At 42.2% G+C, this 12,610-nt stretch overlaps 1 protein-coding gene across 2 annotated transcripts in view; it reads right to left on the bottom strand.

The window, feature by feature from the left end:
• KCNC2 (potassium voltage-gated channel subfamily C member 2) overlaps positions 1-10,702 on the bottom strand; it is a 192,908-nt gene extending 182,206 nt beyond the window's left edge. For both annotated transcript variants that reach the window (XM_062202065.1, XM_062202064.1), the window contains exons 1-2: positions 10,558-10,702; positions 8,796-9,504 (exon numbers count right to left, since the gene is read on the bottom strand). In XM_062202065.1, the coding sequence (XP_062058049.1) occupies positions 8,796-9,485 (690 nt within the window). In that variant the 5' untranslated portion in view covers positions 9,486-9,504; positions 10,558-10,702. The remainder of the gene's footprint in view (positions 1-8,795; positions 9,505-10,557) is intronic.
• Positions 10,703-12,610: the final 1,908 nt, after the last annotated feature.

Below are 12,610 nucleotides of genomic sequence, written 5' to 3'. Positions count from 1 at the left end.
AACTGAAGGGAAAGAAAGCAATAAATGCATTGCAGGTTAGTATGGAGGCTTTATGGGTTTTAGTGAGTCAATAAGATGTAGTATCGATGGAGAAGTAAGCAATGGGTGACTCCATTTGGAGAAGGTCTGGAAATAAGTGAATACCTAAAATAGTGACAGTTTCCTAATTTTTTTTTTTAACAATAGGGGATGGAAAAGGTCAGAGCCTACTCTAACGACAAATAACATTCATGCTGCTTCCCAACAGCTATAACTTGTGCATTTAATGTCAAACTGAGTGACTGAGATTGAATGGGAAGAATCTACCATAGCAGAAGTCAAAGGATCTAAACTCTGGCTCTTCCCTGCCATTGTCACTAACTACTCATGACCGGAATATGTCTGTTTCCTTCTCTGCAAATTGAGACAGTTGTGCCAAATGACTGCTGGTGTCCTTTCAGTTCTATTCCTTATAATCACTAGCTCCCTATTCCCAGTCTCATATACATGCACACACACACACACACAATGTTCTCACTCTAAACTTTAAAGTACATTTCTACAAGTCTCTTCCCTCTCTTATCCATATACAAATTTTATAAACATGCCTTGCGTATGAGTATATAACAGTGAATATATATGCTTTTTATGTAGATACACAGACCCCAAAATAGAAAACCTGTTTTCTCAAAAAGAAATATGAAGCACTATAGAATGAATATACATCACACTCAGACTAAAATAATCTTCATTAATCAAGCACATTCAAATATAAGCTTCTAAAGTATGGTAGATGGCATATTATTCTTTGTTTTCTCTGATAGAAGATTATGAAAGAGATTAAAACTGAATAATTTGGCTCTATTTTGTAAACACTTAAATGTGCTAGGCAAATCTGTAAATCTACAAATGAATGAATTTTCCCTTCTGTATATAACATGGGAAGGGGAAAAATGAGGTGGCTTTGACAAGACACTTTGCCAAGTGGAAATAAAACAGATTATTTAATCAGTTACACTTGTGGGTGGATGGATATATACCTGCACTGAATATTAGACCTAGGAAATGACAGAGTTGATCATCTTTATGGGTTTCATGATAGAGCCACAGCAAAATGATTTCCTGAGATCAATATGTGGTTAAGAGAAAGCTGTTTTCAATGGAAACAGGAAGCTAGGATCTAACCTGTTTCTATGGCAACCAGAGCAGCAGCTACCCAACAGCTGTAAGAAAAAAAGGGCAGAAAGTTACAAATGCAAAAAAAAAAAAAAAAAGATATTCTGATTTACATCATTAGTATGATGGTATTTAGAGTACAATCAAAAGTGGTACACATTTGTTGTCACTCCCTCCTCCAGAATTTCTTCCAGGAACTGGAAAGAAGTTTGGATGCTATCTGGCCAACTGTGTCATTCCCATTACTATTTTTTTTTTCTTTTCAGAATAAAGCAAAGGAAATCAGGACTCCAGAAGAATGAATGAATTCTCCAAGGTCATTGAGCTAGTGTGAAAATTAGGGTTAGAACATGGGCCTTACAGGTCCCAACCCTGGAGATTTTTTTTTTTTTCTGTCTCCATATATTCTCTACTTTTGCTTTCTTCTCCAAACACCCACTTTCTATTCACTTTCTGTAAAAATACTGACTACACAAAATTAAAATTAATTGCCATCCTTCAATCTATACTATCCTATACAAGAATATCTTAATTGGCTCTCTGAAAGAAAAGCCCATCGTACTTGAAACATAATTGAAGAATGTTTGTGTACTGTGTTGATGGTTATTGTTTAGACTATTTTACCAATATATATTTCCTTCTGGATAGCAGTGTTTATTTTTAGTGCCTTTTACTATTCACTGAAGCATATTTTTAAAGGTTGCCATAATAAAAAGAATTATGACTCAGAAGCTCAAAAATATGACTTGAAAATCACATTTACTTTATTTATAGTAGTAAAAGTAAATAGTAATGATATGCATTTTCCAAATAGCAAAGGTTAATCTGCATCTTTATATAAACTTACGTTTTCTTGTCTTCAGAAAATAAGTTGGCTGATAGAGAAGAAAAATTTCCTTGACTCTCATTTAATTTTGCCAACTCAAGTCTACAAATGTAAAATACCACAGAAGAAATTCAGACTTATTCTGCCCAACTTTGATATGCCTAGTGCTCAGAAACAGATCGGATTGTCTAGTGTGTGATCAAACACAAAGGAATTTCATAATGCTTGTAGAAAAATAGAATTAAAAATAAGTTTATTTGGATGCAAAGAATCTTGAAATGCATGCATCTAAGGGATCTTTGAAAAGTTCATGGGAATGCACATTATGAAAAAACAATTTTTAAATTTCTAAAGTTTTTGCACCAAAATACATGTATTATAATTCCGTTTTTCTGTGAACATTTTGAAATACCCATGTATAGAAATAAAAATATAATTGATAAGGTTACTTAATTGTTAGTGATATATTAAATAAAGTACTCCATAACCCTATCCAATGCTAAGCATATAGATAAAAAAAAAATGAAATTTACATGTGAACTATACAGTTAGTAGCCTGGAAAAGGTCAAAGGACACTTAATGTTTACATGGCAAATGTAAACACATCAAACTACTACATCACACTTTTTGCAGGGGTATGAAACTTTAATTTGCATTTTAACATGGTAGGCCATGACTTGTAATTAACATAAAGGGATTGAAGAAACACGGCCATATCCCAATTGTCACTGTTTGATAAAAGTAAGGCCTTTGTCATATTGTAAGGACATGTCTCTAAATTACTTTGAAAACAGAAAGTTAAAAGAGCCTAACATTTTTGTAATACAAGACCAATAACATTATCATTTCTAAAACAAATATTTAACTGCATGTGTCAGATAAATATTGCCTCAAGAGATTTTAAATTTTTATTTATTTATTTATTTATTTATTATTTGAGATGGGAAGGAGAGGGCAAGGCAGCTGGGAGGGAGAGTGGGAAGGGGAAAGAGAAAGGTAATGGGAGAAGGAAAGAGGGGGGTTAATCCAGTCCCCACTTCCCACAATAGCCCAGGGCTGAGCTAGGTCAAAGATAGGAGCTGAGAAATCAATCCAGGTCTCCTTCATGGGTGGCCAAGACCCAGACAAGTGAGCCATCACCTCCTGCCTCCGAGGTTGCACATTAGCAGGAAGCTAGAATCATGGGTGGAGCCAGGACCCCAACTAAATACTGTGATGTGATCCGATCTCAAGTGGCATCTTAACCGCTACACCTCACATTTGCTACCCACCCCCAACTCCCTGTAAGATTTTTTTGAGGAAAGCTGGAATTTTATTTAGTTATCTTGTATTTTTTTTTTATTTTGCTAGATACTGCCTTTAGGAATGTTTTATTATAGAGAGCTTATTTGAAGAAAGATATTATCTTCTCCATACATTCCCAGTACCTTACACAGTTTCTAATGTAGTGTGATATCATAATCAGTATTCATTTAGCAAGTAAGTTTTATAATATTTTTCATGATTGGCCATAATTCTTTATAAACAAAGTATATTTGTCCATTAATTCTTCTAATTGAAGTAATGCTTATAAAATAAGAATTGGTACATTTTTTTCCTTTAATCTTAATATAAGGCTCAAATTGTGCCTGCCTTGTTATATTTACATTAAATATTATATTTTAACGTCAGGAAATAGTTATTTCCTGCTTTATTTTGTGGTGTTAATATGGAGAAAAAGTGGCCAATAAAAAGTAAAGTTAAATGTTTGCAAATTTGAAAGGAATTATACATAATGAAATTTAAATTTTGACAGTTTTGAAGAGTGTGTATCAGTAATATTGCATCCAATGATCTAAAATATTCATAGTGAATATTTCAAGATTAAAAATAAAGATAAAACATCAAAATCTTTCTTCTAGTTTTTAAATAAAATAGGCAGTACGTTATCACTGCCCACAGTCATCCTACTGTGTAGTAGAACACCAAAAGATCTTTCTGCTATCTAATCATATATATATATATATATTTTTTTTTTGACAGATAGAGTTAGACAGTGAGTGAGAGAGAGAGAGAAAGAGAGTGAGGTCTTCCTTCCGTTGGTTCACTCCCCAAATGGCCACCACGCCCGGCACCGTGCCGATCTGAAGCCAGGAGCTTCTTCCTGGTTTCCCATGCGGGTACAGGGACCCAAGCACTTGGGCCATCCTCCACTGCCCCCCCCAGGAGGGGGGGCAGAGAGCTGGATGGAAGAGGAACAGTCAGATTAGAACCGGTGCCCATATGGGATGCTGGCACCACAGGGCCAGACCCTATCTAATCATATCTTAGAACTTGTTTATCAGCCTTCTCTCATCCCTCCCTTCTCCTATTGTCCCCATTCTTTGGGAACTACCATTTCGCCCTTAATTTTTATGCTACAAACTTTTTCTAGATTCCACAGCAGTGAAATCACACAGTAACTTATCCTCCTGTGCTAGATCTTTCCACTACACATAATGACTTCCAGGTCTATCCACATTGTTACAAATTAGTAGATATTATCTTTTTTGTGGCTGAATGGAATTCCATTGTGTATGAGTGCCAAAGTTTTTTCATTTATTTATCAGCTGATTGATAATTAGGTTTTTCCACTGATTGGTTATTGTGAATAGCGAATGTTTGCAATGTTTGATATGTTTAACATGATTTGATCCTTAAACATTGTATACATTATTTCAAAACATCACATGGTACCCCATAATTATGCATAATTGCTTTGTACCAGATAAAATAAAATTAAAATGAGGTATTAAAACAGACAGATTCACTATCTCAATTCATGTATGGTTCAGGATGATTCTATGATGCTCAATAATGGTAAATTACAGATCAGGAGACCATCTTAGAAATGATCCATACCGCACCAAAAAGCCAACTTCTTGAATGTGGTTCCCTGGAAGTTATTTTGCTTTTTTATTTTATTTTTAAAAATGTTACCTGAAAGCAAAATACAGGGGTGGGCGTTCAGCCTAGGGGTTAAGATGCCTGTGTCTCATACTGGAGCACTGGTTTTCAATATCCAGCTTCAGCTCCTAAATCCAGCTTCCTACTAATGAAGATCCTGGGAGGCAATGGTGATGGCTCAAGTAGCTGGATCCCTGTCACCCACATGAAAGACTATGACTCAATTTTCAGTTTCCAGATCCAGGCTTCAGCTTGGCCCAATCCCAGCTGTTCAGCAACTGGGGAAGTAAGCAAGGGGATCGAAGCTCATATTCTCTTGCTCATGCTCTTGCGCGCGCGCTCTCTCTCTCTCTCCCTCCTCCCCCTCTCTCTTTCTGCCTCCCCCCACCCCTGTGTATGTTTGTGTGTCTGTGTGCGTGTGTGTGTATAAGTGTCTATTTAATTTACTTATTTGAGAGGCAGAGATAAACAAAATAAAATCCTTCTAAAGAGAAGGAAAGTAAAAAGCCAAACTTCTAGCAAATAATCAAAGATATGCTCAAATCATATGGAAAAACCACATGCTAAAATAAAACAATTCAAACTCTTCTCACCATCCCACAAAAATAAATTAAAAGTGAGAAAGAGAAATGTGTCATTACTCTCAACTCTTAATATTGGGAGCAAATTCTGTGAAATATTACTTGATTCTAGTATTTTGTTCTTATACTATTTTTTAATGTATAAAAATTCTAGAAATTCTATGAAGGAATTTATACTGTGTCTGTCCTTTTGCTTACGATATATACAATACATAAAATTTAGGCCAACACATCTATGCACCCTTCCTTTTTAGGGTTTGTAAATATCACTCACATCAGCAGAGTTATCTCTTCTTCCTTTCCTGATCTCATTTTCTCCACAAGTTTCCATGACAACTTATATTTTAAGTTTTACAAATTTATTTAAATATTATTTTAAGGATAAAAATTGATAAGTATAAAACATAAACTTATCTAATTTGTTAGCTGGAACAATTCAGATCTCTCAAATATGTACTTACATCATACATTAAAGGTCATGGAGGAGAAGGACATGTCAAACAACAAAATGCAAAAATTACAGTGTTACAAAATTCAATTAATTATTCAGTTCTTATGACTGCTGTTTTGGTCAACAGTTTAAATCATAAAATGTGAAATAAAACATTTCTATTATTTAATTAAACCCATCTCCTAGATGTCAAAGAATAAAGCAAATGATAAAACAAGTAAAACAAATTGAAAAAGAAATTCAGACAGTTGAAATTGTTCATCTCAAATATTTCAATAAAAGACGAACTAATATAAGAGAGTGTTCTGAAAAGTGTAAATTTCTATTAAGAATGATACTTGGGACAATAAAACCACAGCTGAAGAAAACAACTTGATAACTGATTTATATTTCCTAGAATCATGTCCAAGCAAAATATAGTTTCATCCTGTGGCCTTCCAATATAATTCCATTTATCAAAATAGATAACATTAAGTCAGGCCATCATCAGAACTAAAAGTGTTCATATAAAATATTTAGTCACTTTTAAATAGAATGATGACTTTCAATTACTCTTCCTCAGGCAATCCCTAGTACTTTGTAAAGGGATTTCCTTGAAAACAAGGTCCACAAAAGAAAGCAAAACATTAGGCACTGACTGGTCTGGTCCATAAAAAGGGAGCGTGAAAACAGAGTTCCTTTTAAGAAGTTAATTCAAGTCCCTTATTTTTATTCTATTGTTGAGTGGTGCAGAGTAAAACTTCTATGAGCCAAACTCTTAGAATGCACAGTTTTAAAAGGTCACAAATGACCTTTCGAAATTAGAATTCTAGTGAATGTCTTAATGCTGCATTAAATCTCAAGAGCAACATGGTCTGCAGAGATTGCACAACCCAGTCAGTTACAATCAGTGGTTTTGGTGAAAAGAGCACGGGGACAGTGTCAGGAGACCTCTAGCAGAATTTTGGCTCTGCTGTGAACTTGATGTATGACCTTGGCCATCACTTTGTGTCTGCAGTCATTTTCTTCCACAAAATAAAGATCTTCAGTAGATGAACTCAAATTTTTCAGGTCTGATTCTTGGCTGATTCTGTTTCTACTTACTCTTTGACCTTGTATTACTCTCTAATCTATCTGTCCTTTCCTCACCTAAAAATCAATACAGGTCAAACCTTCAGCATTGTTATAATAAATGAGATTTTATACAAACTTCAAGTCAATGATCTACCCTTTTGACTAATTATCAGTAGAATCAAATTCCACAGTAATGAAAAGAGTTACACATTTACTGAAAGTTTTTTTCTATGCAATCTAGCTTACAAGAAAGGGTATGATGTTATCATAAGAAAAGAGAAGATTAAAAAAAATCTGTCATTTTTTATAGTACATGCTCTGGAGAAAAAAACAAATCTCACGATGAGCCCCAAAACAAATTCAGATTACCTTCTTGGCCACCAAGTGGAAAGAGAATCATGATACTCAGCTGGAAACCAAAACACATAGATGTAATGATCATGAGCCTATGATTTAATATGAATAAATACGCAGGTTTTTTTTTTCCTGAATGCCAACTCTTGTGGAATTTAAAGAATGGTTCTAAAATAAAGATTGCAGTATTGAAGTTATTAATTCAATGTTCAACTGTGTGACTGTGGACATGATAAAATGTATATATGCATTTAAATGCCAGATCCAAGAGAAAGCAATACTGTAAACTGTCTTGTATCCATTTCACACTGCAAACAAAACCCATCTGTAGACCTCCAGAGTGGTATCAGAAACACATCTGACAAGTTAGTAGATCCACAGTTCTATGGTATCTCAGATGCAGAGACTTCTGAAATCCATAGGAGGACAATATGAGAACGGGACTAAAATAACACTGGGAGAATTCTCATTCTACCCAGGGGTTTATTTTCTGACTGTTGGAGGACACCAGACCCATGCAGTTGCAGAGATTTAAGTAAATACAGTACTCTGTTTTCACATGTCATTAAAAAGCATCCATACACTGAATAATTTTTGGTTACTTGTATTTCTTCTATCCTCTTTAAACTGGTGGTGGCTTTTATTAAGCCCTTCACGGAATTTTGAAGAATTAATTGTGTCAATAACTAAACTGAAGGTGTCACTTAACCAAAAATAAAAATTCATGCGGCGATCATAATATAAACACTTTGTATTAGTTTGCTACTATATAAATTGCTCAGATTTGGAGAACTCCCATCAGCAAAGTGATCCTATCTGACCGGTAAGGAACACAGATACAACCCAAGAAGAAAGGCAGCAGGCTCAAAACTTGTGTGCAGGGGGCTCTCTGGTCAACCCACTCAGACAAGCAATCCCGGGGCGCTGTTCTTTCTCCTCGCTTGGAAAGAGGCCCAAAATGGACGTCCTGGCTCACCCTCCCTCCACACCAGCCACAATCCTATACTTCATTTTCCCTTCCTCTGTCCTCAGATTAGACCCCTGTCTGGAGCCACTGCCCTGGGCGAGTCAGATGAGAAAGAGCGTCAGGTCAAACTGAAAATGTAGGACCCCTGGAGCTAAAGGGAAAGCTGGAACAAAGCAGTAAGGAGAAAACCTCCAGTGTGATAACCGCTTTAGGACAAAGGTTCCAGGCAGGCGCACAACTTGACCTAGGTAAATCCCAGCTGCAAAGGAGAGGGAGGTGGGATGGGTGGCAGGCTAGGGGCCAGGTTCCCAGGGTGTCCCTGGCAGCAGATGAGGCCCCAGGTTCGCCAGGAGGGAGCCTGGACTCTCTTCCCAGTCTGCCTGCCCAGCCCCACCCCACAGGCCCGCGGTGGGAAAGAACAAAGTTGGGGAGGGAGCTGGAAGAAGTTGGGGCAGCGGGAAAGGGGGAGATTCTGGCCTTACCCTGGCGGCTCTGGAGGAGTAAGGGTCCTCGAAGAGGGCCCACATGCGGGGCTGCAGCCTCCTCCAGCGGCCGGACTTGCCGTCGGCGCCCCCGAGCCCCGCCGTGTCTTCGATGCCCAGCCTCTTGGCCGCCAGGTCCTCGTCGTCGCCGGGGTCTCCTCCGATGAGGTCGGGGGTCTCGAAGATGTCGAGCGCCTCCTCGGCGTCGCGGTGCTGCCGGTAGGTCATCCAGCAGCAGGGCTCCACGTCGGTCTCATCGATGCCCCAGAAGGCCAGCTCCTCCTCGAAGAGCGGCCCGCACACGTCGGCGGGGCAGTGCAGCTTGCCCGTGCGGTAGTAATTGAGCACATAGGCGAAGACGCCCGGGTGCCGGTCGAAGAAGAACTCGCGGCCGCCCCCGGGGTGGTGGTCGCCGCCGCTGCCCACGCGGGAGCTGCAGTTGCCCGCGCCGCCCTCCAGGCAGCCGCCGGGGCCGGGGGACAGTGGAGGTGGTCGCGGCGGCGGCGAGAGCGGAGGGGGCAAGGGCTGTAGTTTGTCGCCCCCTGCGGTCAGGCAGTCGCCCGGGGGCTCGGAGGCGGCGAGCAGGGCCAGGCGCGTCCCGGGCAGGGTCTTGAGGGTGCTGCGGTAGGTTTCGTGCCGGGTGCCCCCGACATTGAGGATCACCCTCTCGTTGTTCTCGATCTTGCCCATCTCTGTGGCTCAGACATGACTGGAAAGGAGTGGGAGGAGGGGGAGGGCGAACACAGGGCGAGTTAAAGGTTTCGGCCGTCAGAGACACACCGTGACCCCACCCACACCCACACCCCCAGAGCCCCAGGATGCCGGGCTTGGCGGACAGGCAGGGGCCAGAGGACGTCCCCAGGAGGACCTCCACGTCCAGCCCTGTCCCCGCTCCCGGCACCACACCTTCTCCAGGTTGCCAGACGTGCACGTCTTGCTGGCTCGTCCATAACATCTTTCTCCCTAGGCTCTGAGCCCTCTCCCTTCGTCCCCTCTCAAGTCTAACCTGCGGCCTCCAGCTTGCAACCTCCCTCTCTGAGCCCCCTCCCCAACCCCCCGCCCCCGCCTCTCCGCGCTCCCCACGAAGCCCCTGGACCAACCCCTTTCCTCCCTCGATGACCCCTCTCTTCCGCTCTCGGAGACCCCTTGTCTCCTACAGGCTGGGAGTTTTCGCCTAAGCAAGTTAGCGGCGTTAGGTTGGGAGCCCCCTCACCCTCGGGTGCCCTGACCCGCGGGCTACTCCTGGGCACCCAGGGAGTGCCCTGTACGCAACCCCTTCTGGGCTCACCTCTAGTCTCCCTCAGAGACCCAGAACGCAGAGAGTCTCAGCAAAACACATTTCCCTGCTGTGGCTTTTCACCAAGGGGACCTCTGACTAATCTCCTCATCCCATTTCCTTTCCGCGTGACTGTTGTTATTGTTATTATTACTTGGGAATGGAAAGGACTAACTAGGATCCATCTTTGAGAACAGAAGTGATGGATGCATCCCACCCATCCCCCCACCCCACTCCAGGAAAACAAATGCCTTGGGAGTGGGGGGCTAGGGGGCTGCTGTCGAGGAGGGGGCGAGGCGCACAGCCCGGGTCCCCAGCCCGGGGTCTGGCTTACAGCGTGCCCGAGTCCAGCCGCTCCGCCACCTGTCTCCGGGGCTTCCTCCGCACGTCCCCATTGCGGGAAGGCGGGGGGGTGCCTGCCTGCGGGGTCAGCAGCCTTTCCCAGGAATCCACCCCCTTCTCCAATCCTTCCCCAGCCCCAGATACCTTAACGAGACCGAAGGAAAAGTGGTTCTGCTTTGGTTTCCGAGTGGACGAGGTGCTCGGGGCAGCTGGACTGAGTCTTGGCGCCCAGCTGAGCCGCACGTCTCCGACGAGAAACTACTTGTTGGCGTTTCCCGGATTCCGGAGGTTGTGCGTCTTCCCTGGGCGCTGGGGTCGGGGAGACAGCCCCCACCGGCCGCCGGCCGCGCTGCCCGCCTTCATGCTGCGATCTGTGGGCTCGCCCGTCGCCAGCCTCCGCGCCCAGAGTCACCATCGCGCAGGGCTGGGCAAACCATGGAGCTCGGGGCGGGTCCAGCCGGCGCTGTCCGACCCTGCCGCGAGCGGGCAGATTGACTGGCGGCAGCTGGAGCGGAGGCCGGTCGGAGGTCAGGAGCGCTCACCGGCTTGAAGGTGAAGTCGCCCGGCTCCCGTTTCCATCCGCAGGTTTTGTTTCTCCCCCACGTCAAAGCAGCCGCTGCTGGAGCTGTCCCTTCAGCACCAGCCGCCGACAGCCTCCTGCCGCCACCCCCACCCCCCACCCCCAAAAGCACAGAGCTCCAGGGAGGGTGGGTGGGTCTGGGAAGCTGTGTTGTACCAACCAGGTTCATATATTTGTCTTCCGTGAAGCTCTGTCCCCACCCTCTCAGGAGCTTCTGCCCGCCTTATTTACACCCAACTCTCCACACCCTTTCTCTCACCAATGCCCCACCCCTCCCAACAAGTGAGAGAAGCTAAAACCAATTGCTTGTTTTAATTAGTGGCAGCTGATGCCGACAGGAGACAGCAAGATCTACTTACAGGTGAGAGTGAATCGTTTCTTCTGTTTTAGACAGCTTTCAGCTGCTCTTGTCAGTCAACTGTAGGTCTCCAGCCACCACATCATGGTTATATAAAGTAAAATGGGTTTAGAAAGTTTACTCCATTAAGATTGTACTCTGGAAAGCAAAACTCCAGGTTCCTTTGTCAGAAGGTAAAGAGACAAGATACAGACAAGATACAAAGAAATTCTCTGACAAGTCAATCTCTCCCTTTCCCCAGCTTCTGTCTGGTGTTGCTTTTGTTTGCTAGGCCTGGCATAGTCACCCGCTGGGCGGCTTAAGCAGCAAACGTTTATGTTCTCACAGTTCTGGGGGCTGGATGTCAGAAGTGAAGGTGTTGTCAGTTGTGAGGGCTATGAAGAAAGACTTTGTTCCAGGACCTTCTCATAGGCTTTTTAGTGACATCTTCTGCCTGTGTGTCTTTGGGTCATGTCATTTCTATTCACTGTGTCTCTGTGTCCAAATTTCACTGTTTTATAAGGGCATCAATCATAAAATTAGAGCCCACCCTAATGACTTTATTTTTACTTTGTTGCCTCTATAAATATCCTATCTCCAAATTTCGGGGATACTGGATATTAAAGTGCCAACATACCTTCCTTTTTGCAGAGCAGGGCACAATTCAACCCACAATAGACCTCTCTAGCAGTGTGTGTAAGGGGAAACGGGTGTTGGTTCTAGGAGATGGAGGAAGAGGGGATGAGGAAGGGAGGGAAAGAAGGAAGACCCTTTTGCACATACTTAGTTTGCTAGAATAAAAGTCCACTGAGTAGGGAAAACACGGGGGAGTGTGTGGAATGAAAAGTATCTTTGGGAACAGATACAGATGTTGATATTGTATTTTGGAAAGAGCAAGAGTTATGAGTTATTAATAAGGTTTTAGCAATATAGAGGACTGCAGGCTTGGTTCAGAAATATTAACAATTCATTAAATGAAACACTTATTTGAGATGACATGTTAAATAGTTAAAGTGAAGACATAAACATTCTTTGGAAAGTCATTGATGTCTAGGAAAAATACAAGAAAGGATAACATATCTATACATTTATAAGAAAATTACATATAATAATAAACACAATGATAATGTAATTAACTATGGACTCAGCACTTGAGTTGCTAACAAGCACAGAAAAGGGTAAGGCTTTAATCCTAAGGGAATGATTTTAGTTTTGTACAATTTTCAATCACTGAGACATTTCTAAAAATAATGTTGATGGTAAATTTCAGTTGTCAAAAA

The sequence above is a fragment of the Lepus europaeus genome, chromosome 10 (genome assembly GCF_033115175.1).
Source record: "Lepus europaeus isolate LE1 chromosome 10, mLepTim1.pri, whole genome shotgun sequence".
Lineage (NCBI taxonomy): Eukaryota > Metazoa > Chordata > Mammalia > Lagomorpha > Leporidae > Lepus > Lepus europaeus.
Note: the sequence above shows the minus strand (reverse complement) of the source record. Positions and strands in the feature narration are given on the sequence as shown.